General features: G+C 44.5%; 2 protein-coding genes across 2 annotated transcripts in view; one reads left to right on the plus strand and one right to left on the minus strand.

Moving 5' to 3' along the window:
• Window positions 1-1,673: 1,673 nt before the first annotated feature.
• LOC122057992 lies at window positions 1,674-24,145 on the plus strand. Its single transcript, XM_042620365.1, has 4 exons — window positions 1,674-1,855; window positions 1,990-3,113; window positions 9,288-9,358; window positions 21,892-24,145. The coding sequence occupies exons 2-4, from the start codon at window positions 3,068-3,070 to the stop codon at window positions 23,845-23,847; spliced, it is 2,073 nt and encodes a 690-aa protein (XP_042476299.1). The 5' UTR covers window positions 1,674-1,855; window positions 1,990-3,067; the 3' UTR covers window positions 23,848-24,145.
• A 2,352-nt stretch (window positions 24,146-26,497) lies between these two features.
• The window catches only part of LOC122057194, a 5,044-nt gene continuing 3,753 nt past the window's right edge, over window positions 26,498-27,788 (minus strand). Inside the window, exons 5-6 of the mRNA XM_042619218.1 lie at window positions 27,220-27,387; window positions 26,498-27,105 (exon numbers count right to left, since the gene is read on the minus strand). Of these exons, the coding sequence (XP_042475152.1) occupies window positions 27,016-27,105; window positions 27,220-27,387 (258 nt within the window). The 3' untranslated portion in view covers window positions 26,498-27,015. The remainder of the gene's footprint in view (window positions 27,106-27,219; window positions 27,388-27,788) is intronic.

The following is a 27,788-nucleotide window of genomic DNA, read 5'->3' on the forward strand; positions in this document are numbered from 1 at the left end:
AGAAAAGACTGGCACGCTAGCGCTGTATCTCTCACTTCGTTCCAGCCTTTCCAATGGATAGTCGTTAGCTCTATGAAAACTAGCAGCGTGTCCATTTTTTTTTTTTTTTTTTTTCAAATGATAAACATCGCATTCTTTAATTTTTACATAAAATAAGTAGAGAAAGGGTACAGATGTACAGATCAAGTCGGATGCTGGAAGAAACCCTTGCCTAGACTATCGTATTGTTGAATGACAAAAAAATAATGTATTTTCAAATTAGTTAAGTTTGTTAATGGGATAAAAGTATTATCTATGGTCACATCGGTGAGATACCATGCAACGTATATCAACACTAAAAACTAATAATAAAAATAATATCATTTACAAAAAAATAATAAAAACAAGGGGAAAAGGTTGTATGAGCCACCTTAGGGCTTAGGGTGTCAAAGTGGAATTGAATACCAGAATGAAAATCAACCATTTACAGTTGAACCGAACTAAAATGCAATATTGATTCTAGTTTAACCGAGCATGAATTGAAATTAAACACATCAGCACATTATAAAATTAAATTACAAATTATTTTTAATATTAGCACTACAACCCACATGTAAACCGGATGTGAATTGAATAACAAAAACCAAATGGAAAATAAGTAAAACAAGGTTCAACGCAGACCGATTATGATTTAGGTTACTTCCTATTCAGTTTGATTTTGATTTACACATTATCAAAGTAGAACTAGATCAATTAACAATCTTAGAGCCACCAAGGAGAAGGTACGCTAGCACACCTCTCTCTCTCTCTCTCTCTCTCTCTCTCTCTCTCATGAAATGATTTTTCCCACATATAACCATGTCACTTGTACTAAGTTAGACTAAGGTCGTTCTCGTTGTTGGGACGGGTACATCATCATATCTTTGTCCATCTTCCTTCTCTTTTGGAGAGGGAGAATATTCTTTGTGGGAGAGCTCGGCACCTTCCACAATTTGTCTCTCTCATTTGCCTATATAGATCATGTCACATTGAAAAGGAGAGACAATGGGGCGTTGGCAGAGGCTGCACTTCCAGTAGAGAATATTATCCCATGAATAAAGTATGAGAAAACGATTGCATCCCCACCTAGGGGAAACTGTTGATTCGCCCATTCAATTTAACATTGGCTTTATTATTAGAAACTTTGCATCAAAACTGGTCTCTGCTATATATGATCCTATGCAATTCACAAATATCCTCCGATGGGAGGCTCTTGCTGTTTATATTGATTTATTACATGTTTTGAGAGAGGTTGTGGATAATATTTCAGTTGAATCTGATTGTATGTGGTTGATTTCTATGCTCCACAACCAAGGCCCCCCATTCCTCCAATAGATGTGCTCCCTGTTGTTCAAGATATTCAACATAGCTCTACCTACTTTAGGAGTTGTTCTTTCACTTTTGTTCCAAGGAATATCAATATGATTTTTAATTCCTTGGCCTGAAAGACATTGTCATTACTAACCTATATCCACTTCATGGCTAGTCCATATTTGTAATATTTATTCCATGTGTCGCGCCCAATTTCAATGAAAATTTATCTTACCGAAAAAATAAAAAAAAGATTGCGTCGCCTCTCGCCTCTCACCTCTGATCCTCTACCGTCGTGTGGGACCTACCTGGGTCCTACGGTGCTGACCAATCACTATTGAGGTGCGAAAAAACAGAAAGAGCACATCGGAGTTGCGAACAGCCGAACACCGAAAGAGTGAAAGTCGAGATCGATGTGCAGCCAAATCAAACGCCGGTATCTTCACATGGGAACTCAGGTAGTGGGGGAACGACAGCGCCGAAAGACGGAAGAGAAAATCAGAAGACTAATCGCAAACGAAGATCGGTTAGTTTGTTTGTGTCTTCGAAATATAAATCACGAATGTTCTTGAACCTTTCTTCCTCCCACTGGAATGTGATATTGTGATGAAGTCTGATCTCTATAAAATTCCCTCATTTACGCTGCCGAATTGGATGCAGTAATCATCTGAACCGGCTGGTATCGGTCTCTTCAAAAAGTTACATCAATTTTCTATCTGAATGGGAACCTCTAAGACTATTTCTTCCTGATCGAGGGTTTCCTTATACTCCATCCTGGTGATCACCAGAAACTACTATACAGACATTTCAATTATATTTTGTATATTAATTGGATTTTGTTCAAAGCCCATTTGAATCTTTGAACTCTATTTACCTGGAAAGATGAAATTTAGCAGCTTTCGGGCTTCTTCTTGATCATCTACTCAAGCTATAATCGGGCAATTTGTGAGCTACATTTCTAGCAAGACCAGCTTTTGTCTGGTCAATGGTGCTAGATTTATTGTTTTACGTTTACTAATTGGCTCCCGCTTGCCCTTTTACTCTGCAAACTTGAAGGCTAGCTTAAATGCTGCGATTGTATAGATACCCGGAATCCTTTTTCTACATACATGATAGTTTTCGGAGCTCTGGGGCACTTAGTCAGCTATTGAGATTTTCTGCTTTTTGCGGATACCTACTATCAAATCAATCTGCTCATCTTTTGTTACTGCAATTCCCAAAGAGTTGATCTTTATCCATATATCTCTGTTGGGTCTGCATCATGTGTTTGGGGCTGAAGGTTTTGCAGTTCCAGATTGCTTTAGCTACTCCACCACAACCCCCTGGTTACACAATTACAGTCCCCCCCACCCCCCACCCCCCAAAAAAAAAAAAGCCAAACACAATGATGCATCGCCCTGAGAAAAGACCAACACCACCTCCATTTTCTTCTTATGTTGCCACGAGGTTTTCACAACAAAGATCACAACAAGATCAGCTCCCTTCTCCCTCAATCCCAACCCTGCCATCATTAACTGATGGAACCCAAACTGGAAATTCATTTCCTTGGTTTAGCACTCCTGGTCCCCCTGTTTTCTCATCACCACTTTGCCCTGCAGCTTTGCCATTCTGGACTTTTCCTGCCTCTCCTTGGTAAGTTGCATTTCCTACTGGTTGATCTCTGCTAACGTCTTCTCCTCCGTCCTCAAATGGGTCAGTTGAGTTGCAGTCACGGGATTCCAATGGTACAGAGGATTCTATGCTTGCCAGGGAAGTCACCATATGTTCTATTTTCTGCACAGAAGGTATAATTCTATGTAGTTTTGTCTGCCTTAATGAGTTTATTATGCAATATATGTGCTTTAAATCATCAACAGTCTTTGGTTTCCAGTTTATGCTTTCATGAGCTTTGTTTGCGAATATGTTCTTGCCCAAGAACTTTGCATTTAAGGTTTTCTGTTCTTTAGATGGGTTTTTCTTTGGCCTTTTTTATTTTGCAGATATCGAAACTGGAAACGCAAGCAAATGTCCTGAGTTTGAGATTTGGTATATTGGTTTATCCAAAGGGAGATCTCTTCAGGTCCTTAGATAATACATCATTATCCACATCGTTGCCAGAACTGGGGAGCTTATGCCATTTTATACTGCAAGATTTTACTTGGTGCAGGGCAGTTGCTGTCACACCCCGTTCACACTGAACCGGGCCAGTGACCGAGTTAACACCGGTTAACCCAAACCTACCAGGATCATCAGATACTGTATTCCACCATAGCATACACACAACTAATATATACTCATCAGATCAGCGAAAGACTAAGTTTTACCTGTGAATAACCCCATAATACTTGATACCCGGATGGTGATACAATAATTATATACATTTGGGCCCGGAGGCATGATATTTACACAAAAAGAATAAAATTCAAATATCAAGTACATAAGGAAATCCACCAAAACAATCAGAGTACACAGCTCGGCTCGGTTTCAAGGCTAGAGCTCAGCTCAACATCAAGGGTTGAGCCCAGCTCGGCATCACATAGAAGAGCTCAGCTCGGCCTCAGAAGTGGAGCTCAGCACGGCCTCAAAGGTGGAGCTCAGCTCGGCCTCAGAACTGCTGTCCCGCAGCACAACTCTCGCACGAGCAGTCGATGCCGTGCTCTAACTCCTCAGGGGTCCACTAGTCCTCTTCAGGAAACTTGACTGTGGGACCCACCCCGTGCTCTTCAGATGTATGACCTGCAAAATCATCTAAAAAGGGGCGTATACGTGGGATGAGCTCACTAGCTCAGTAAGTAGAAAGATGGATCACACAGCAGTCCACACATTACAACACATCATATGCACTACATGCCATGCTATACATTTTAAATCACATCCACCTAAGCAACATTACTAAGTCCTTGGTTTTAGTGCTACTACAACCACAGTGCGCGTATACTCCGGGTACGAGCCGCGAACTCCCTCCCGCGATACGCCCATAGGGCTGTCGGAGAAGGCCCACCGTCAGTACTCGGAAAAGTAAAGACAATGCCGTCCACCGGCTCTCAACAGAAATGTAAATGACTGAAAATAAAGGTGCTGACTCCAGCAATTTAAAAGCAGTACGATTGACCCTCTTGAATGTACCACCGGGGTTGCCGGCTGTCCTACATGACCCGCCGGGCGTTATGTCTAACCGCCACAGTGACCCGACGACCGCGACCACTGCTTCCCCCCAAATGATAACCCAACACCTTAACCCCTGTTGGGAAGGGTCGTAGCACAGGATGGTGAGAATCCTAATACCGCATGTTCCTATATGACAATAGTACGATTGCATAGTGCTTCTGTGTCCCATTCCACGGGCCACCAATGCACTCGTCTCCAAGCCGACTACGGCATCTAGTCTATCAATGCAACATGCACAATGATGCCCGCATCCAACATATAAACATCTCATTCAATTGGCATTTAAAAAGGTAACATAACACATATGCACATCAATGTGTGGGATGACTAGACTACATAGCATATTCATGATGGCATGACTAGACTAGATATATTTAAATGAATGCCAAACAATGCCTTGAAAAAAGACCAAACGTCCTCTCCCCACTTACCTATAGTGTACAAGGATTCCCGTTCGGTACGGGTGAGATCCGGTGCGAATCGGGTAGGATTTGGTGAACCTAACATAATTGAGCGGGGTTAGTACTTCACCATTTTAGGATCAAAATTAATGAGATCCGATGACAAAATCATGTTTAGAACGTCAAAAGAAGGTCACACGTCTGATTTGAGTCCAATCGAACATAAGGATCACCCTCGGGGCCACATGGGTGGGTCAGACAGGTGGGCAGTCTGGCCCACCGGTCCTACCCACCAGTTGGGACCGGCGGGTAGGGGCCCGCCGGTTCCACCCGCCGGTTGGGCCAGGGGCCCCTGCTAGGACCGGCGGTGGGATGGCCCGCCGGTTGGGCCCGATGGCCCCCCTGCCTTCTCAGGTGGGTGCCCACAGGTGGGTAGGGGCCCACCGGTTGCACCCACAGGTCTTGGCAGGAAACACCCTGTTTCTTCCCCATTTTCTCCCTTCTTTGGGGAATCAAAAAGGGGGCTTTTCTCATCCATTCTTCACACCTTCAAGGTCTTATAGGATGGTTCTAACCTAGATCTAGGTTAGATTCAAGTGATGGGAAACCATCTTACCTTCTTTGCTCAAGAACAACCTCAAACCCTCCAAATCACTTCAAACCCACAATGCTCCTTCCACCTTGTCAATATCTCTTCAAATCATTCAAGATCAACACGTAAATCATCTATTAAACCTTAGATTCATCATTTCAAAGGGGATTTACAAGATCTCAAGAAACCATACTCGAATCAAGGGTTTAAAGCTTGGATATGGTGAATGTTCACAAAACCCAACTTTGCTTACCTCTAACCGTAGATCTAGAGTTGAAGATCACTCTCCCGGCGCCGGAATGGGAAGATCAAGCTTCGGCGCCGCCGAAATCCTTCTTTTCTTCCTCTTCCTTCTCTTCCTTTCTTCTTCCCTTTCTTTTCTTTCTCCTCTTTACTATTCTCACCAACGTACGGGGGTCATAAATGGAAAGAAAATGAAGTCATAAAGCTATATATATAATTTCTAAATAAGTGAATAGTGCACATGGATGGGTCACTCAGGTGGGTGGGTGCACCCACCTGTCCGCCCACCTGAGGGCCAAAACTTGGGATTTTGACAGGGTTCGGGCCTCGGCACGAACCCCACCCCTGGCATACGATGTAGCATACGTATATACCTTAAAATACGGATATAAAACCTATTTTATCTTTACATGGCCTTATGGTAGGTGCATGTACATGGCTTGGGCACTCCCGTCTCTTCTGGCACTGGCTCGGACTTGTCGGGCCAGCCGGTGTTTAAGGTCACCCGTGCCATCATAGCCCATAAGGAACCCGCTCTAATTTCCTCTGGCTCGGTTCTTGCATGGTCAAACCGGTTCAACCGCGAAATCAGACTGGGTTTAAGAAGCAGGGTATTACAGTTGCAATGTGTAATTTGTGGGAATCTGAATAGGAGTGAAGGTGAATACATTGTTCCTAGCAAGAAAGACCTTTGTAATTTGCCAGAATTGGTATCTCCATTGGTCGATTATGTTCAAACTGGAAATAAAAGACCTGGGTTTATCTACCAGAGTCGGAATCATATCTTATGGCCAGGCAGTGTCAGTTTATGATTTTTCAGAGGATCTTTGGAATCTGCAGATGTTCTTCCCGGTGACAAATCACCTAGTCGGGAATTATTGAAAGCACTGATTTATGGGATGGGCATATATTGTTTCCTGTTCATGCTAGCTTCCTGTTGTGCACACCATCTTCTTATCTCTGAGGGCGCCGTACAAACAGAATTTACCTGAAGCATCGAGGGACTGATGCTTGGGTACAGTATTGGAGATAGCTCTAGCTATTATTCAAGGGCCATATGCTGAAATGTCTCAAGGTTTGGTTAAAAATTCAGGAGCCAATTCCAGAATTATTGTATGTGCTGGGGGGGCCAATACCTATGGTCCTGGATCTGCTCCTCATTCATTCAGTCATCCAAACTACCTATACATGAAGAAAACAACATTGAAATGGATGCAGCATCTGGGCCATGAGGCTTATCGGCATGACACAGTGATTAGCATCCTGTGTGCTGGAACATGCCCAGAAAACGTTCCTGTTCTTCAGCCCCTTGCCAAAGTATCTAGTGGTATTCTGATTCTGCACGATAATTTTAGGGAGGCCTTTGGTGTAAAGTTAAACTTGCAAAGAGCATCTATGTGAAGTTCTTCAGCCCCTTGCCAAAGTATCTAGTGGTATTCTGATTCTGCACGATAATTTTAGGAAGGCCTTTGGTGTAAAGTTAAACTTGCAAAGAGCATCTATGTGAGCAGCAGGTTCCCATGGTTTGTTGGAGGTCTGCTGTTCTGATGATTTTCTCGTTACTCAAGTACTAGTGCTTGGTGAAGAACTTTCGGATTCTCATGGAACTTTCAAAAGTGACACTTCTGTCTCTATCCAAATAAGTGTTGAAGAAACACAGAGCTTCTCAATTATCATGGAATCAAAAGGAGACGTCAAAAGTGATTATTTTTTCTTCTAGTTTTGTGATTTGACATTCATGAAATATCCTTGATTATTTTCTCAGTGTAAACACCATGTAGCATAACATCCTTGTTAATTATGGTAGAATACTATGTTATGATTTTTAAGGAAATGAGAAAGAAAGTCTTGGTGAATCTTTATGAGTAATATGGATTAAGGAATTCAATACCATAGTGAAGTTTACTTTTGAAGGCACTTTATTTCTTCTTCTTCTCCCCCCTCCTCAACCCAAAAAAAAAAAAAAAAGTGGTTGAGACATGATTCTGTTTAAGGTTATAATGGGCATTGAGAAGTCACTGTTAAAGACAATGACAAGAAATGGATGAATAATATTCTTCTCTACAAATACTAGTGATTCATGAACCATCGTGGCTTGTCTTATTTCTTGCTTAACTGTGTAGGCTATCAAATGGTACAAGTGCTCAAGTGTGCCTTAGTGTTTGTATGTTCCAAGGTCGCAAATAACTATGTGAGAGTGAGATTGGGTGTGGTCCTAAAGTGCATCTATGTCTTTATGTGTGTTTATACGTGTGGATTAAGCTTCACTGGCTTAACAAGGATGGGGAACAAGACGAGTAATTGTTCCAATATTCGATCCCATATTCCCATCATGGATTCTCAGCTTATTTTTAAGCTTCACTGAGCTTAAAGAGGATGGAAAAAGAGGCAATCACTCCAGTTTTTGGCTCCACTATGGATTTTAAGTTTATCCCAACCCATGGATTGGTTTTCCTTTAAAGCACCTGAGTTCTCTTATGTCTTGTAGCAGTTTGAATTTGAGGATTGAGAGCAAGAGTGCCACCCCTAGTAGACGGTTTAGGTCACAAAATGTTTGTGTTCTACTGGTTGTTTTTGAATTGTTCATGCCTGAGGATTTGTGACCGAGGTTGTACAAACTTGGATTGTTAATTTGGTTATTGGTTTTTTCTGGCAAAGTGGTATACACCAGGGGTTCTAGATGATCATGGGAACCCTATAGGTGTGATGAGTGTCTGGACACAATAAAATTGTTTGCGGCTGGCAGTTGACTAAACTAAGAGCTTGGAATTTATTTCTTTACTTTTTTGGGGGTGGGTGGAACTCTGTCCTGTTTCATAGATTGAGCCTTGAGGGTCTTAGAGTTGGTAGGAAAGCGATTCAACTTGTCTGTAGGCAAGCTTTGTCCAAGAGATGGGCGGGCTGCTCAACAATTAATCCACTGTGAAAGAAGTTTTACTCCGACTGGTTGCTGTCAAAGGCCTACTGGATAATCAGACTATCTTGAAGGAGAGGTTGCAGCTAGTATCCAAAATTTAATCCAGATACAGAGATAAAACTTAGATCAACAGATAAATCTGCACTAGATTGTGTAGTTGAAGAAGTCAATGGGTGTACTCGAGATCTGTCCTATTACACAGTTTGCTTATAAATGTTGGGAATTCCATTGAAAGAGATGCTTAAAATTTAGGTCCCACACTATTTGTTTTTTTTTTATGGCTATGGTCTGCCTAGCTTATTTGCAATTTGATTATGTACATTAACCAGGTGTTGGGCTTTGGCCATATAGCTTGTGTGATTCTGCCTTTTGATAATTTTGGTACTTTTTCTGTCATAAAAATTCCAACCCATCTGTTGATGGGATTCAGGGGGCCGAGTTTGCAGCTCAGTAAGGGAGAAGTGCAGCAGTTTTTGCAGCATGTAAAACTTTGGCAGAAGAGTTCACTGAGTTGTGTTTTCCAGCTCCTCATATACTTGCATTCAAATTTGCCGCATTCATTTCTCATTGGAAGCTGTATTGTTTATCCAATGTTTTTATTATTTTCCATGAAGCAGCACTAATGAAAATCTTTTCCTTGTTTAAATGTGTTTTACAGGGGGAAGCTCTCAGGCTCAATACTATGTTTCTTTGCTAACTCTGGCTCATAAGGATCCCTCTTATAAACAGGTATTTGGATATCTTATTTTATGTGATTTCATCCTCGTTAACCACTATAACTACTTTTGGTTAGAATATTGTGCTGTTTACATTTTTTGTGTTTAAGGAGCTTCCCAAAGTAATTTGTGATGAAACGAGATGAAATGTTTCAAAAAGGCCATAAATAACCTTGGAGACTAAAGTTCATTTGGATCTTGTGAGTCTAGATTGCAGGAAGCAAGATTCCCGTAACTTCGGTCTTTGACAGCAGAACAGATCAGGACCAAGCTGAAGAGCAGTTTTCTGCACTTTGATGATCCTAGCTTCTGTGAATGGACGCATAGCTTGAAACTGGTGCCTCCTGAACCAAGTTAACTGATGTGGGGAAATTTTGGACTTAAGTGTAATCCAAAAGGGAGTTTCTGGAGTTGGATCCAAGGACTGCCAGTGGTTATCTCGTCTTGGAATGGTGACACCAAATGGCTAAACTGGGCTGATGCAAGGAAGGGGAAGGCTGTTTTTTAAAACTTTATATTTACTGTAAATTTTGATTTATTTTTTTCTCTGAGGGATACCTCCTGATGGGGGTAAATACGTCCCTATCCTCAGCCCGACCAAGCACGTTTGAACACCTCATGCCGAGTTGCCACCTCGACTACTCCACGGGCTGACCTGTTGCCTCTCCCTCACCTCATGTTGAGCTGCTACCTCGGCCCCTCCATGGGCCGACCTACTGCCTCGCCGTCACCTCATGTCGAGTTGTCACCACGGCTTGGCATGATCAGGTAGGGCTCCCAGAAACGTGCTTTCATCTACTCCTATATTCAAGGAACGTACCCCTGATCACAAGGGTAGGACTCTATCCACTACACGTCATCAAAGGCTTCCACCCCTCCCAAGACTTGCACTTCCGAGATAAGAGGGGAATATTCTTGAAGTATGCCCTAGGATCTGGAATATTCTTAGCATTAGAGAGCCATTCCTCTCAAGGACTCCATGTCTAACAGGACTCTCCACGAATGTCTCCTTTCCTCCCTCCATCAGTAGCCTATAAATACTAAGGTAAGCCCCCATTATGGGGATCGATCACTTCTTTGGACTGAAAAACTCTCCTGAGTGTCTGTTGTGGAAAGATCTGAATTAGGCATCGGAGAGTCCCCTTTGGGGTCAGCTCGGTTCTCCCCTGTCTTCTCTTCTGTGCAGATCTACTGGAACATCAGGAGCTGCAAGGAAGATCGGTTGGTCAAGAAGGTCGTTTCCTCCACTACAATGCGAGTAAGGTCCTCTTGCGATTTACCACTTAAACATCCTCACCCACTTCCAATGGTAGATCAAGAGAATGTCTTCGTGGAGGATCCTCCACAAAGACCCCCGCAAGCCCAGTCTGACGTGGGTGTCACCCCAGGAGAGGGAGGTCAGCGTGAGCAAAACCCTCAGCAATCTCGTCAAGGCCCATCATCCCGAGTGACTCACCCAAATATGGAAGAACAGATGCAGAGCCTATAGATGTAGGTGTTGGCAACCAACACTCTGGTGTGGGACTTCATATGCCAGTTTGGCTCGGCACTTCTTGTGCCTCGCACTGGCTCAACTCAGCTGTCCAGGCCAGCTCCGGACAGGCGACCCCGAGACGAATCACCTGACAACAGTGTCACCCCTTAATCAACAGCCAGGAGGGGATCTGTTAGAATGTCACATACAGTTCGCTCGGTGCCACCCCGATCTCCCACCGAGAGACGCCAAAAAGGGCCTCTTTCTACCCATAATGGAAGGGCTCGTCATTCTGCAGGTAACCGAAGTCCTGAGACACGTGATGCCCATAGATCCCCACCCAGGGCAGGGGATGCTAGCGCTCGCTGTAAAGGCCAACTAGAGGCGCGGGTCCACACGAAGAAGGATGCGAGAACTCTTCACAGAGGACAGCTCGGGGGCACACCACCCTACAGAGGCCATCAAGCCTCGCCCCTAGGCCGGCTAGAGGTGTACGCCAGCAAGGTCAGGATCGACCTAACAGGTGCTAAGACCGAGGAAGAAGCCCCAGAAGAGTTGAACGAGAATGTCGCTCCCTGGATCGTCGAACCTAGGAAAGAAGGACAACCTAGAGAGCCGCATCTAGCGTCTCACTGAGAGGGTAGAAGGAATGCAGAGGCAAAGACACCCGACTGACATAACGGTGACCCCGGCTCATAATACACTATCAGATGAGTTGATAGATGCCGAGCTGCCCCCAAATTTTGTGGTACTTGTCTTCAACGTATATGACGGCACCACTAACCCCTACGATCATCTCCAATACTACAGTTCAGCCATGACAGTCCATGTGAGATCAGACGCAACTCTCTGTCGAGCTTTTGCAGCCTCATTAAAAAGGGCACGCTGGTGTGGATGTCAAACTTGAGGCCTCAGTCCATCCATAGTGATGAAGAACTGACAAGAGCATTCCTCACACATTTCCAAGTTAGTATGAAGCAGAAGCAAACTACACAAAACGTGATGAACACGAGGCAGGGAGCCAGGGAGACTATAAGGGAGTTCCTTGCCCGATTCACCAAGGCGATGCTGGAGGTAAAAAACCTACCGGAAGGAGTGGCATATAGCACATTGTGCAATGGAGTAATGCACCCTGATTTGGTCCAATCTCTTGCCCTCAACTTGCCAGAGACAATGCCCGAGTTGTTAAGAAGGTGCAATCAATATGTCAATATGGAAGAAGTCTTAGCCGCCAAAGGGATAGCTGATAGGGGTGAGCAATCAGAGAAAGAGAAGAGGAGGCCCCCAAGGCCTAGGGACAACTCTTGCAAGCCGAAGAAGAACAGAATAGATCGATCGCTTGATACAGTTGAACCCGAGCGATATGAGCTTGACCACTCACGAACAAACTTGCTCCTAGAGATCCAAGACCAGAAGTATTTTCGCTGGCCCAGGCCAATGACAGCTAAACTAGATGAGAGGAACCCCAACCGGTACTGCCGATACCATCAAGACCATGGGCATGACACTGAAGACTGCAAGTGTCTGAAAAGAGAGATTGATGAGCTCATCAAGGCAGGGTACCTTAACAAGTATTTGAAGCAGAAGTATAGTGGGAATTGGCTCGAGTCGAGGAGAGAAGAGGTCAGGCTGAGCCGAGACAAGGCCAAGCAGCCCAAGGAGTTGAGCACAGACCGAGCTGATACCTACAATAATCAGCCTGTGGGATTGGCCATCTTTCGGAATCAGTCAGAAAGGTCAAAGCTCACGCATGGTTCATGTGCATCATAGAACAACCCATCAAGACCCTCAAGTCGGATCCACCCATCACGTTCTCAGATAAAGACCTAAAAGAATTGAACTGGCCTCATAACGACGCTGTCGTAGTCTAGTTAGTGGTGGCCAACCACCCTTTCCACAGAGTGCTAGTAGACATGGGAGCATTCGTCAACCTTATGTCCTATGAAGCCTTCATGAAGCTAAGGCTTGGCACCAGAGCTTTAAAGCCAGCCCCGAGGCCCTTGTACGGATTTTTAGGAACACCTGTAGAGCTAGAATGGGTAGTTAACCTGCCAGTAACCATCGGTTAGGGAGCTCAAACGACCACCACCATGGTCTCATTTATGGTCGCCAAGATTTCCCAATGTAATCTTTGGCCGACCTGGTCTTAATGGCCTTAGAGTGGTTGTGTCCACCAAGCACATGAAAGTTAAGTTCCCCACTAGCAATGGAATCGGGGAATGCAAATCCAGTCATAAGAAATCTCGGGAGTGCTGTGCCAACTTCATAAAGTCTATCAAGAAACCATGCTCTGGCTTAGCATGTATGGTAGAAATCGTTGATTGTCACAACGAAAGCCTCCTGAATTGAGCCGATCCAGTGAACAATTGCTCACTGTCCCACTTACTAAGGCCAAGCCATCAAAAACTGTTTAGCTCGGAGCATTGTTGAGCTCCCATCGCCGTGACGAAATTCTGAACTTCCTTGACGAAAACTCTAATATCTTCGCGTGGAAGGCTTCTGATATGCCAGGCATCCCAAGAGTCCTAGCTGAGCATAGTCTGGATGTTAACCCTATCTTCAAGCCTGTCTAGCAGAAGCGCAGGAACTTTGCGGCAGAGCAGAACGCGATCATCAATGAAGAAGTGGACAAGCTCCTAGCCGCAAGGTTTGTGAGAGAAGTAAAGTACCCGACCTGGCTCGCTAATGTTGTCATGGTCCCGAAATCCAATGGAAAGTGGAGGATCTGCATAGATTACACTGGTCTGAACAAAGCCTGTATCAAAGACTGTTATCCCTTGCCCAAGATCGATTCCCTCATAGACGTAACTACAGGCCACGAGATGTTAACCTTTGTGGATGCATATTTCAGCTATAATTAGATAAAGATGAAGGTGGAAGATGAGGAGAAGACAACATTTCTCACCACTCAGGGCAACTATTGCTACACTGTAATGCCCTTTGGCCTCAAGAATGCAGGAGCCATGTACCAGAGGATGGTGAATACAATGTTCTGAAGCCAAATCGGAAGAAACATGGAAGTCTACGTCGATGACATGCTAGTCAAGAGTGCAAAAGGTGTTAATCATGTGCTAGATCTGAAGGAAGCCTTCGATGTCCTACGACAAAATTAGATGAGGCTGAATCCTACCAAGTGTGCATTCGGAGTGACCTCTGCAAAGTTCCTAGGCTTCCTAGTATCACAAAGGGGAATAGAGGCAAACCCCTCCAAAATTGAAGCCATTCAAAAATGCGCCCACCAAGAAACATCCGTGAAGTCTAGAAGTTAACGGGGTGCCTAGCTGCACTAAACAGGTTCATATCTTGGGCCGGAGACAAGTGTCTTCCCTTCTTTAAGCTGCTGAAAGGAGGAAAATGACACCAACAATTTGCTGGACAAATGAATGTGAAGCGGCTTTTGAAGAAGTCAAAGCCTACCTGACGAGGCCTCCTCTGCTGAGCCGACCTGAGCCAGGAGAGATACTACAGTTGTATCTCACTACATCCTTAGTAGCCGTTAGCACAGTTCTTATAAGAGAGGAGGGAAAGACCCAAAAACCTGTCTACTACGTGAGTCATATGCTCCTCGACGCAGAAACGCGATACCCAGGAATTGAGAAGTTTACATTAGCACTGGTCATGGCAGCCAGGAAGTTGAGGCCTTACTTCCAAGCACACACCATAGTTGTACTGACAGATCAGCCACTGAGGAAGTCACTTCACAGCCCTAGCATAGCAGGACAGATGGTGAGCTGGGCTGTCGAGTTAAGTGAATATAACATTGAATTCCGACCAAGAAATGCAATCAAGGGCCAGGCACTGGCAGATTTCTTGGTATAATGCACACAGATAGAAGAAGAGTCAGGGGCAGAGGCCGAACCGAGCAGGAAGTGGAAGATATTTGTCGATGGGTCTAGCACCTCAATAGGGAGCGGTGTAGGACTTGTGTTGCAAAGTCCAGAGGAATTCGCAATACTGTATGCCTTCAGATTTGCATTCCCCGCAACAAACAATGAAGCAGAGTATGAAGCCCTAATAGTGGGAAACAAAATGGCAAAATTTGTAATGGCAGATGACCTAGTTACGCATAGTGACTCACAGCTGATTGTGAACCAGGTCAATGGACAATATGAAGCCAAAGAAGAGAGAATGGTCAAGTACCTGCAGGAAGCTCGTCGCCTAATTACCAGCTTCAGTACATTCGAAATGGTACAAGTTCCGCGAGAAGAAAATGCAGTAGCAGATGCCCTCTCCAAATGGCTACAGTGGAACTCAATGACTATGCAAGCTCGGTATACTTTGAAGTGCTGGAAAAATCAACCTATGAGCAAGAAATGATGTGCAGCAATATGCAGCCAGCCGAGCCGAGCTGGATGGACCCTATTACAGATTACTTGCGAGATGACCATCTCCCGGTGAAATGCCTCACTCCAAGCCGAGCAGAAGAGGCACTATGAGAGGTCCATGAGGGAATCTACAGAAACCATATGGGTGGAAGAGCACTGGCCTACAAGGTATTGCGCCAAGGATTCTATTGGCTGAAGATGCAACAAGATGCAATGAAGTTTGTCCGGCGATGCTTCAAGTGCCAAGTGCACACCCAAATACCGCACGTCCTAGCTACAGAACTTAGCTCCATAATCTGTCCGATCCCATTCGCAATATGGGGAATGGATATCCTAGGATAGTTCAAGAAAGGCAAAGGAGGTGTCCAGTTCTTGATTGTTGCCATTGACTACTTCACTAAGTGGGTGGAAGTGCATCCCCTAGAAAGGATCACCGAGCAGGCTGTGAAAAAGTTCGTAAGACACGACGTCATATATCGCTACGGTGTCCCAAAGGTGCTAGTAACTGACAATGGGCAACAATTCGACAATCGAAAATTTAGACACTTCTGCAACAACTTTAACATTGATTTCTAAAACACTGCAGTTGCACACCTACAGTCCAACGGCCAGGCAGAAAAGGCCAATCACACACTTCTGGATGAAATCAAGAAAAGGCCGGATCGACAGAAGAAAAATTAGGCTGACCAACTACTCAGTGTGCTTTAAGCCTATCGCACATCAGCTCGGACCCCCACAAAGGAAATGCTTTTCCAGCTGGCGTATGGGACTGAAGCATTGGCCCCTATGGAAATAACCCAAGCTTCATTCCGATCGACAGTGTTTGATGCATCACAAAACGAGGCAGGGCTCCAAGCGAACATCAACATCTAGACGAAGTCCGAGAACAAGCTCTAGTGCGAAATGAAACCTACAAGCAAAAGGTACGACAGTATCACAACCAAAAGGTTCGGCCACGAGGATTCATAGTAGTCGACCTGGTCCTTAGAAAAGTAGCTGCAGCAGACCCGAGAAGTGAAGGCAAGTTAAGCACAAACTGGGAAGGCCCTTACAGAGTCTCCAAAGTGGTTTGCCCCGGCACTTACCACTTGCAGACTCAGGGGGTATAGCTATATCAAGAGCATGGAATGTAAAAAATCTCAAAAAAATTTACTAGTAGATCACATTGAATTCTTGCACAACCAGGTGTTAGTCTTACTGTTTCATACTCTTAGCACCTTAGTTTTCATATTTCAATTATTCAATTTCATTCGTGGAGCGGATTGGACTCTATTTCGAAGCAATGTATTTGCTACAAATGCATGCCACATACCAATGAACGAAGAAGCTTCTCTTAAATATCTACTCACTATCATTAAGACCGAGCTCCAGCTCAGCAATCCTTAAGACCTAGCCCCAGCTCGGCACTACCAAGACCAAACCCAGGTTTGGCACCTCAATACCTTAACATCTAAGGACTCAAGACCGAGCTCCAGTTTGACACTCATTAAGACCAAGCCCAGCTCTGCACCTATTAAGACAAAGCTCTAGCTCGGCACTCATTAAGATCGAGCCCAGCTCGGCACCTATCAAGATCGAGCTTTAGCTCGACACTCATTAAGTCCGAGCTCCAGCTCGGCACTCATTATGTTCGAGCCCAGCTTGGCACCTATCAAGACTGAGCTCCAGCTCCAGCTCGGCACTCATTAAGATTGAGCCCAGCTTGGCACCTATCAAGACTGAGCTCCAGCTCATCACTCATTAAGATCGAGCCCAGCGCGACACTTATCAAGACCAAGCTTCAGCTTGGCAACATCAAAGACTGAGCCCCAGCTCGGCACTACCAAGACCAAACCCAGGTTTGGCACCTCAAGACATCTAAGGCATTACGATCAAGCCCCAGCTTGGCTACATCTAAGACCAAGCCCCAGCTCGGCGCTACCAAGACCAAATCCAGGTTTGACACTGCAAGAATTCGACACCTAAGGTGCTAAGGCTAAGCCCTAGCTCGGCATCACTATGGTCCAAGTCTAGGCATAACACTTCAGAAGATTGTAAGATGTACAAGATAAATCCGAGGTCAACCAGATAATAGAACTATGCTTACAAGGAAACAAAAGAGGCACAATGACTGAAAAAGGGAAAACATTTTTCATTAATAAAAGAGGGTAAGAACCCTCAAAATTACATTACTCTGGAAGGAGACACTTACATTAAAAAAGAAAAAGAAAGAAGGGAAGAAAAATAGAAACAAAGTTACAAGGCCTGGGGGGCCAATCTAAGGGGGGGCTGGCTGGTCCTTGGGGTTGGCTTGGTTCACCTCTTCCCTGACGTCGGCCTGGCCATCGAGTTGCACTGAAGGAGCGGGGGCAGGAGTGCATTGCTCATAGTCCAACAGATCATAGTCTGGCGTCTTACCCAGGACGAACTGGATGGCGTTGTCGGAGTCGGCCTAGAATGAAGCAAATTTGACATCGACTAACCATTTCTGACCAACTTCGGAGTTCAGCCACCTCTTAGCAGCAACCTCATAGTTCACCTCCAGCTCGGTCCGGTGTTTGCCTTCCAGCTCAGTGATCCGAGCTGCATGCTCTACCTCCTTCTTTATGCTAGCCTCCTGAGCCTCGTCCAGCTCGCTTTGGAGTGAGTCCTTCCCCTTGACCAGGTCATTGTTGACCTGGAGCTGCTTGGCAACTTCGCGTTCCAGCTCGCCAGCCCTCAACTCGGCATCTTTGGCACTCTGCTTCTCAGCTTGGGCTTTCTTCTTCTCAGCGTCCAGCTTGCCTGTGATCATGTGCATTTCCCCCCTGAGGTGCCTCACCTCATCCTTTGCCCTCGAACAGGCGACGGACATGTTCTCAAACCGATGAGCCGTATCGATCAAGAAGTTGAAGCCCTGAAAAGATTCAACAGAGCGGTTAAGAATATTCAAGCATCAAAACCAAATAAGATGGAGGTTATGGTGACTCACATCATTGATTTGCGTGTACATCAGGTCCGCGAAGTTTATGTTCGATAAATTCTTCGCGCGGGCGATGTTCCTCTTAGGGCGGCTCCGACGACACTGTGCTTAAGCGTTGTTAGGATCTAGCATGGTGCCGTTCTCAATCAACTCCTCCAGCATGGTTGGAGGCTTCCGCCCGGGCCGGGAAACCTTGGGCTGATTGTTGGGCTGCACCTCTTCATCAGGGGAGCGCTTCCTCTTCTAGCATTCCTGACTTCTAATAGGTCGGTCCGGTGTACCGATTTTCCTAGGTCCCTTTTCTCCTGGACCCACTGCCGAGCTAAGTACTAGACTGGCGAGGGCATCTCCTTTTCAGGCTTGGCCCTTATGATGATTGGTAAGGCCTTGTGACCCGTGCCAGGGGGTGGAACGGCCTCCCGCTATAGACTGGGCTCGGCACGACCTTGCCTTTGTCCACATTCTTCTTGACGGCGTGCTCGACAACCTCTTTCTTCCTCGCCTCCATCGTAGCAAGTGCCCTGTTGTCTACCTTTACGTTCACCACTGCAAAACAAAGAAGAGCTGACCTAAGTTAGTACAAAGACCGAGCTTAACAGATGAAATGACCGGACTCGAATAGACCCTCACCAGGGACTTCACTCAGCTCCCACTCACGGAGGAAGTCTTCATCCTGCAGCATACGGATGTCCATAGCCTCCTCGCCCAAACACATTTGATAGGTTTGGAGATCGGATATAGATAACTTCGGAGCTCAATTCAGCACCGACAGAGTAGGCTTTGCCCAACTGCTCTTGAATGGGTTCCCCTCCATGGCCACATAGAAATACCTCTCCTTCCACTTCTCATTGAGGAGGGCATGTTGATGAACATCTTCAGATCGTTGTAGGGACAATCCCTGTCCCTCTTGGTGAAGTAGTACCACCCCGAGGTGTGCCTCTTCACCAAGAACATTTTGCTGAATACCTCCAATGTTGCAGTTGGGCCCAGCTTCGAGACGAACACCTCAAAGCCGAGAAGAATGTGCCAAGAGTTCGGGGTGATTTGGCTCGGGGCAAGACACCAGTACTCCAGAGCCGAGCTGACCAGCTCAAGCACCAGAACCTAAGACCACTCTGAAAGGCGATGTCATAGAGGGCCACCTTGTCCCCAGAAGTTTCTACGTGCTCGTCTTCGTTAGGGATGCGCATCACGACATAATCGGGGATACCGTATCGACACCGAATCAAGTTTAGGAACTTGGGCGTGAGTATGCTCTGGGTGTTGACGACAATCTTCTTTTCACCGGAGGATGAAGCAGAGCTTTCCCCCTCAGACTCTGTTAGGCCTGCCTCAAGGACTTGAGTGCCTGATGGCCCTGCCACCGAAGTGCCCACCGCTGCGCCACTGGGGGCTAAGCTGGGGCAACCGAGTTGAGATCACCCTTGGTCGAGTCGATCGCAGACAAGACCACCTCGACAGACTCAGTACCTGAGCTACTACGCGAGCTACTACCCGAGCCTGAGCTGCCACCAAAGCTTGAGCTACCGTCAGAGCCTAGAACCCTTGAAGTGTCGTCACAGGAGGACGAAGGATCGGGAATAGGACACTCTGGGTGTTTTTCCTCATGTCTCATGGCTATCAAGGGGGTTTGGCTGGGCGAGTTAGGGTCACGCACATACACCATGTCTGGATCACCAGGACTAACGCTAGGAAACACAGAGGGCTAAGCGGAAGAAGAACGACGAGTCACAACCATAGTACGATCTTACTTACTGGTTGAAGGACGAGCTTGAGAATGACATATTGGAGAGGATGAGCTGATGAAGACGAGCTGGTTGGAGAAATTGGTTGGTTGAAGTCAAGACGCGGGGCTACTTTGAGACTTTGAGGATGATCGCGCCAAGGCTAGGAGCGAGCTGAACTGACTTTATCACTCTAACAAATGCGAAGTCTTCTGGGAAGAAATGCGTCCTATTTATAGGTGAAGTCGGTGGAAAATGGACGGCTGGATCTGGCCGAGATCAACGGTCACCCAAAGCAGTCTCTTCGCCTTCCTGAGGTGAAGTTATGGCGCAGTGACATGCGGCAGAAGCAGCGCGTTTCGCGCTAAAAGAATGACGCACGCATGCAAAATTCAACCGAATTAAATGCTCTAGCTATCCGATCCGAACTGCTAGAGCGGGGGGCTAGTGATGAGGATAAATACGTCTTTGTCCTTAGCTCGGCCAAGCATGTTTGAACACCTCATGCCGAGCTGCCACCTCGGCTACTCCACGGGTCGGCTTGCTGCCTCGCCCTCACCTCATGCCGAGCTGCCACCTTGACCCCTCCATGGGCCGACCTACTGCCTCGCCCTCACCTCATGCCGAGCTGCCACCTCGGCCCCTCCATGGGCTGACCTACTACCTCGCCTTCACCTCATGCCGAGCTGTCACCTTGGCTCAGCATGATCAGGCAGGGCTCCCAGAAATTTGCTCTCATCCACTCCTATATTCAAGGAATATAGCCCCTAATCACAAGGGCAGGACTCTATCCACTACACGTCATGAGAGGCATCCACCCCTCCCATGACTTGCACTTCCGAGTTAAGAGGGGAATATTCCCGAAGTATGCCCTAAGATCTGGAATATTCCTAGCATCAGAGAGCCATTCCTCTCAAGGACTCCACGTCTAACAGGACTCTCCACGAACGTCTCCTTTCCTCCCTCCATTAGCAGCCTATAAATACCAAGGTAAGCCTCCATTATGGGGATCGATCACTTCTTTGGACTGAAAAACTCTCTTGACTATCTGCTATGGAAAGATCTAACTTAGGCATCGGAGAGTCCCCCGTCGGGTCAGCCCGACTCTCCCCTGTCTTCTCTTCTGTGCAGATTAACTGGAGCATCAGGAACTGCAAGGAAGATCGACTTGTCAATTTTTACCGCATCACCTCCTTATGGTGTTGCGTATATAACTATATACATTCACTTCCAATTCTATTTATCATTTGGCCGATGTGGCAGAGTAATAATAATCTCACTATTCTTGGTTCTTCAGTGTTAACCATTGTGCTGCATCAAGTCCCTAACCATACGATGTGCTGAAACTGAGTTTTACAGTTGGATCTTGACCCTTGCCCTGTTGCATAATATGCATGCTACTATGGTTGAAATGAGCTACCAGACTTATCCTTGAAGCACACCTCATACAAATGTGGTGAAGACTCAAATGGCCTAAATCCCGCAAAATTGAGCCGCAAATCCCAGATGATGTTGAATTCACTTAGCCAAACTATGAACACTATACTGACTGCCTGACTTAATCTTAACTGGTTGGTTAATGCAGGTGGACTCCCTTGTTTGGCATCTATTCTGAAACCAAAATCTTTTTTGATTTGTTGAGCCATGCTGATAATGCATAACCCAAGTGATTGTTCTTCAAGAAACAAGATGCCAAACCAGGTTCAACTGATGGTTCTACAAGAAACAAAATGCCAAACCAGGTTTTCTTCTCTTACATACCATTACCATTGTTGAAGCAAACCAAGCAATCGATGGAGAAACCTTAAAAACTTAGAGAGGTCCAGTGTGGACTCTGCACTGTCAGATGTGAGGTGGTTCCTACCAGTCCAGTCAGAAAAGAACATTTCAGGCTTATTTTGGCTTTGTACCCAAATAAAGCATTATTGACTAACCTTGCTTTTTACTGTTATTAACTCCACATAACTTCTACCCCAGGAAAAAAAAAAAAAAAGAGAAGTAATAACTAATAAAGTGGGCAAGGCAGTAATTTTGGGTTATAGGGTTTAACGACATCCAACCTTCTCTGCACGTTTGGTTCAGGAGGAGGAGAATGGCGGGGAAAAGAAGAGGAGGAGGAGGAGGAGAGAAGGAGGAGAAGAAAAACAGGAAGCAGTTCGGCTGAAGTCCGTCGCGGAGGAGAAATACAAACTGTCGAAGCTGAAATCTTCCCTAAAGAACGCCAAGAAAGCGCAGCGCCTCCATCCCCATCTTCGCGGCATCTCCGAATTGGTCACCGCCTTGGACATCATCCGCATCGCATCGAGTCCCTCTTCATTCAAGGATTCCACCAACCACATCTCTGCTCTTCCCGACTGGTACAAGATCCTGCAAGTAGAGCCCTTCTCCCACATTAACTCCATCAAGAAACAGTACAAGAAGCTTGCCCTCCTTTTACACCCAGACAAGAACACTTCCGTTGCCTCCGAGGATGCCTTCAAGCGCGTCGGTGAAGCCTTCCAAGTTATTTCCGATAAGATCCGCCGCAAAGAATATGACCTCAAGCTCCGTATCGCTTTACAGTACCAGGCTACGGCACCATCCACCTCCTCCTCCGTCGACACATTTTGGACGGCCTGTACGACTTGTCGTTTGTTCCATCAATTCGAAAGACGCTACATTGGTCACCGTCTCATGTGCCCTAGCTGTAGGAAGAGCTTCTTAGCTGTCCAAGTTCCGTTTGGTGAGCCGGAAGACGATGAAGCTGCTGCGGTTAGGGTTAGAGCTTCTAGTGCTAGGGTTCCTTCCTCGAAGAACAAGGAGGAGACGGGGGAGGAGGAAAACATAAGAACGTATGTGCGAAGAAAACATTTGAGAGATGTGAATCTGAAGCGGAAGATGGATTCTACTGATTCGTCACTGGAAGCATCTGATTCCAAGAGGTTAAAGTCCATAGGTGAAATGACCTTGGCAGAGATGCAATTGGAATCAAAGATGAAAGCCAATTTGAAGAAGATGAAAGCCAAGGAAAAGATGAAGGACATGGATTACTCGGAAGGGAAGCAGAAGAAGATGACAAGTGAGAGATCAGTGGGTTCTGAGAATGGTGGTCTTGAAATTACTACGGTAGAAGGTTCAGAGAGTCATGGTATTCACAGGCATAAGATGGAGCTTAGGCCTAAGAAAGCTCAGGATAAGAAGGAAAACGAGAGGCAAGACTCTTCAAAGACTAAGTATTTGGTGGCAAATTCGAAAAAGATAAAGGAGAGAACGAGGGAGAAAGGTAACAATGAGAAGGAGAAGCCAACGGAGAGACGACTGGTTTCAAAGAGTAATGGTTTTGAAGTTTTGACAGAGAATGATTCTGATTTCTATGATTTTGACAAGGATAGGATGGATCATTGTTTTAAGAAAGGACAGGTATGGGCTGTTTACGATGGTGATGATGATGGCATGCCTCGACATTATGGTTTGATTGATGAGGTCACCTCGGTGTATCCTTTCCAGGTGAAGATGAGTTGGTTAAACATACTGAACAATGGAGATGCAGCTTCAATCTGTTGGGAGAATTCAGGTTTACATATCTCATGTGGAAGGTTCAAGGTTGCTAGGAAGACTGCCTTTAATTCAGTGAATTTCTTTTCACATCTGGTGGAGTGTGAAAGAGTGGCGAAGGAAGTTTACTGTATCTACCCCAAAAAGGGTTCAGTCTGGGCTCTTTATAAAGGAGAATCATTGAATGGTGATGAAAGTTTCCTGTCTCGTAGCAACAACCGTTGTTATGACATAGTTGTGTTCCTCACTAGTTACAGTGAGATCCATGGGTTGAGTATGGCATACCTTGAGAAGGTTGAAGGATTCAAGACAATCTTCAAGAGGCAAGAGGTTGGATGTCATGCTATTAGATGGCTTGAGAAAGATAATGTTTTATTGTTTTCGCATCAGATTCCTGCAAGGAAGCTTTCAGGTATTGAGGCCCCAGACCTACCAAAGGACTGCTGGGAGCTTGATCCGGCTTCACTACCGCCAGATTTGCTTTATGTTGGTCTGGGGAGCTGACTGTTAATTGCAGAAGCTTTGCTTTGTGGTGATCTAACTATGATGGATTCATGGGGTTGATATGAAAAAATGCTTCCAGAAAATAGTCAGTTTGATGAGAGACTTGCTTCACTGCATTTTGGTATAATCACTTGTGCTATTTTTTTTTCTTATAAATGTATTCATTTTGTGCTGGTTTTGGTTTACATCTTTGGATAACTCTGATGACTTGAAAACACATTTGTTGGCTCATGTAGCTTGCTAGATTTGTATAAATTGAACACACATTTTTGAAGCACATGCTCTACATTTCATCTTATTAGATTTTCTCATTTACCATACTAGTTTGTTTATAGAGATATTCTAGATTCAGCAGAATGTGATGAACTGTATGTACACTGGGTTACTTTTGGTAATGATAAATTGTTGCAACGACAAATAAATTATTAAGGAGTAATATGGAGAAAGTGGTGCTCAATTATAGAACTCTTCACTCTTCTGTTAAATACGTAAATCACTTGGTTGCTTTTTCGTTTATCCTTGCCCTTTTCCTGGGGTGTGCTTGTGTGGATAAACCAATAAGTAGGTTGCTTGAGTCTCTTATTGTTATGAGCAGGTAATTTATTCTCTTTTTACTTAATGTTTAAGCTATAAACCTAGTACCATAGTAAATTTTTTTTTTTTTTTTGGGTTGGTGGGGGGGTGTGGTGGGACTGAAAACTACTTCAATAAATTTTCTGTTAGACCATCGAACATAATGGAAGCATGTTTGAGAAAAGGAATGCAAAATATTGGTGTGGTACATTGTTGTCCTACTATTTGATTGATGGTTTTTAAGGACTCTAATTACTTAGGATCATATAAACATTTAGAGAGAAGACATTTAATAAACAGTTAATACTCTGTTTAACCTGCTTTTATTTTTCTTAATCAAGATGGAAAATTCATGGTGCAAAACTGACTTGCCCTCTTATTGAAGGCATTCCAGTCATTGTCTCAGTAATATTGAGACGAAATTGTGAATTCAAGCAAACTTGCTTTAAGTGGGGACTTGTAACTAGCCCCAGTTACTGATGTAGTGCAAGACCTGTGTTCATTTGACCATTCTGAGATGGGACAATGTCTTTTACCATCAGAAAAAACTCCACTTAACTTTAGAGGACTTGTTATTCATGTGGCCAGTCAAATTTATTTTATTAATTTTTCTCCTCTTTTTTTTTTTTTTGGTAAAAAAAAAATTTCATTTACTCATAATACTATGGGAACTGTCTTCCATTTGCATCATCCAACTGAATTAAAACTAGAAAAAGAGGATTCCAAATGACAAAAACTCCGTTAGAAGTTCCAAAGAGTTGTGGTATTGACAACCATATTCCTGTTATCTTTATCTAAAGCAAGAGCCAAATGCGCCATTGGGGAGTACTCTTCAGAGTCTTATGCAGTCTTCCATGATAGAGCTATTCTCCTCCGGGGCTTCTTATGGTGATCAAGAAGTTGGATCCAAAAATGCTTCTAAACTGCTGTATTTCCCGTCTCTTTTTGATTCAGCTATGACTGCATATTATTATTCCAATGTATTTTGCAAAAGCGCACAAAATATTACCTCTATTTCCTTAAAACAGCTGCTACTACAGATCCTATGTTATGCAAGAGTTCTGTTATTGGAACCTTGTAGTAAGACCTTCCAGATGTAGACACAATTGTTGAAGTTTAATGCGTCATGCTGCCTTCCATGTTGGATTAACTGGTCCATCAGAGGCAGAGGTGGCAAGACTTTTTTTATGCTACTGATAATATTCAAGATAAGCTGGTTGCTAAATGAAAGTATCCTTACTGTCAAACAAAGGGGAATGGCCAACATGATCACTGCAGTGACTGTAGGCCATCGGCATATGCGCAAGTTCTGTTGCCATGATCTCCCAGATCGGAGACAACCATTGGTGCATTAGGATGGACAGATCCAGGGGCCGCTAATGGACTAGCTTCAGGGATCCATATGGTACAGAGTCTGCCATGAACTAATTTGAAATAAGGTCCTTGCAACCGGAACCTTTAGATCTATGAACAGAAATCTGACTCCATGTTGCTCATTATGGACGCTTCTGAGTGGCATCATTAGGCCAACAGAATCATCTTTAATTTCTGGCGCTCAATTGTTTACACATAGATTGGGCATTCGTCGTTGCATTGCATAGTTTGGTAATTTGGCTTCCAAAAGAACATAGTTTGCTTTGCTAAGTATTCAAATAGGTTACCCGGAAGCCATCTTGCCCGCTTAACAGAATGGCAATGATTTCCTTCCAAACCCTCGACCTCAGGGCTCAATAGACCCAAGTTACTTACGTGATGTATCCCTTGAAACCCAAATTACCTCCAGCCTCGTCACACTAGTCAAGTACCCATGGTTACAAACTCGAATACCCTGAATCAACAGCTCGTATATGCTGTCGTTGCACCATTGCAAGATGCTTCATTTTATTTTTTATTTTTAGATTTTAAGTAATATTCTCCATTTAAACAATCAGCCTAGCGTATTATTTCTTACATCATAGACAAAACAGGATGAGGAACTTCCCCAAAAACAGAGCTTCAGGGTGACTAGATCCAGACGAAAACAGAATCAAAACCACAATTCCTTTGGCAATAAACATAAGAAACTTGAAACATAGAATGCATCAGAAGAATTATTTGCAGTCTTATATTAAAGGTGGAACCATCCAAAGAAGCGTAATGTCTGCATCCAAAAGAAGCTGAATCACAAGGGGTGAATCTCCATACATTGCTTGGAGAAGTTTTCCTGTGGGCTGAATCTCTCAGGCAGCCAAAGATTCTAAAACAATTGCATAAGTATATCCACAAGGTAAAGTTCTGTAGGTTGGCTAAATCCTCTGATTAAAGATTGCATCATTGCCATGCATGGCCTTCTGCATTTAAAAGCTATTAAAATTATAGAAGGTTAAAATAATTGACGCATTGGATGTTCAATCATCATAAATGCTGTGACCAAGTAATCGGCGTGACCCTGCAGATCTTTATGGGATGATGATAGGGGCATATAAATGTTTCCCTTGGTTCATCCCCTGATGATGCCTCGGTGCTCAGCATCTCTCCCTCTCATTCCTCTTGTGTGATGCATGCTAGAAGAACTCAATTCCTTAGTTCAGGCCAGTGATGTTTGTGCTTGTCATATCAGCAGGCTTCAAGCACTCCATTGTCCCCAGCAATTTGGTCATCATGAAGGATTCCCTGAATTAATTTATTGATACCACTTCCTCTAGCCTACAAGGTGAGAAAAACAGCAATTGTTAGGGTGAAGGAGACAAGAGTTGGAAAATAATAGCATTAATCCACAAGAAATGAACGGCATGGACTTCCACATAATGACATCCATACCTTGACACCAATGGCAATAGCAGTCTTAAGCTTCACAAGTTCGCCTAATCTCAAGGAACCACCTTTATTATCTTTGACAAAAATCACCGGTACTTCTCTTGAAGAGGCCAAACTAGGAAGATGCTTGGTAAGCCATCGTGGGTTGCAATCAGAAGCTAAAAGTACAGCCTACATCCACAACCAGATACACAATGAAATTTAGAGAACCTTGTCATGCACAAAATTTGGAGACGACCACTCTGTTAAGTATGTATATATATATATATATATATCATAGGATGACAACCCTGAGTTTTTTTTGTGTGGATCAAACTCTGAGCCATTCCATCAAACAGATCGAGAAACATGGAACTCATTGTAGCACTACAAAATATACAGTGTGGGTGGTGATCTGGATTGCCATATTCTTGGACAGATAAAAATAAGTACGTATTTTCTTATAGAAGAAATAATAACAAGGACAGCGTGAATCCATGGTGCTTGAGAAAGCAGATGCCTCATGCTGATCAAGGAAAGCATGCTATTTTATTTTTTCCTTTTATTTTTTATTTTTTTGGGGTGGGGGGGGG

The sequence above is a fragment of the Macadamia integrifolia genome, chromosome 12, assembly GCF_013358625.1.
Source record: "Macadamia integrifolia cultivar HAES 741 chromosome 12, SCU_Mint_v3, whole genome shotgun sequence".
NCBI classification, from domain to species: domain Eukaryota; kingdom Viridiplantae; phylum Streptophyta; class Magnoliopsida; order Proteales; family Proteaceae; genus Macadamia; species Macadamia integrifolia.

What these genes read in the sequence shown, in the direction of transcription:
- LOC122057992 (XM_042620365.1), top strand. Translation starts at nt 3,068, where the DNA reads ATGCTTGCCAGGGAAGTCACCATATGTTCTATTTTCTGCACAGAAG. An exon ending in TTCTATTTTCTGCACAGAAG is followed by an intron (nt 3,114 to 9,287) that starts GTATAATTCTAT and finishes TGTGTTTTACAG; the next exon opens with GGGGAAGCTCTCAGGCTCAA. An exon ending in AGGATCCCTCTTATAAACAG is followed by an intron (nt 9,359 to 21,891) that starts GTATTTGGATAT and finishes CGTTTGGTTCAG; the next exon opens with GAGGAGGAGAATGGCGGGGA.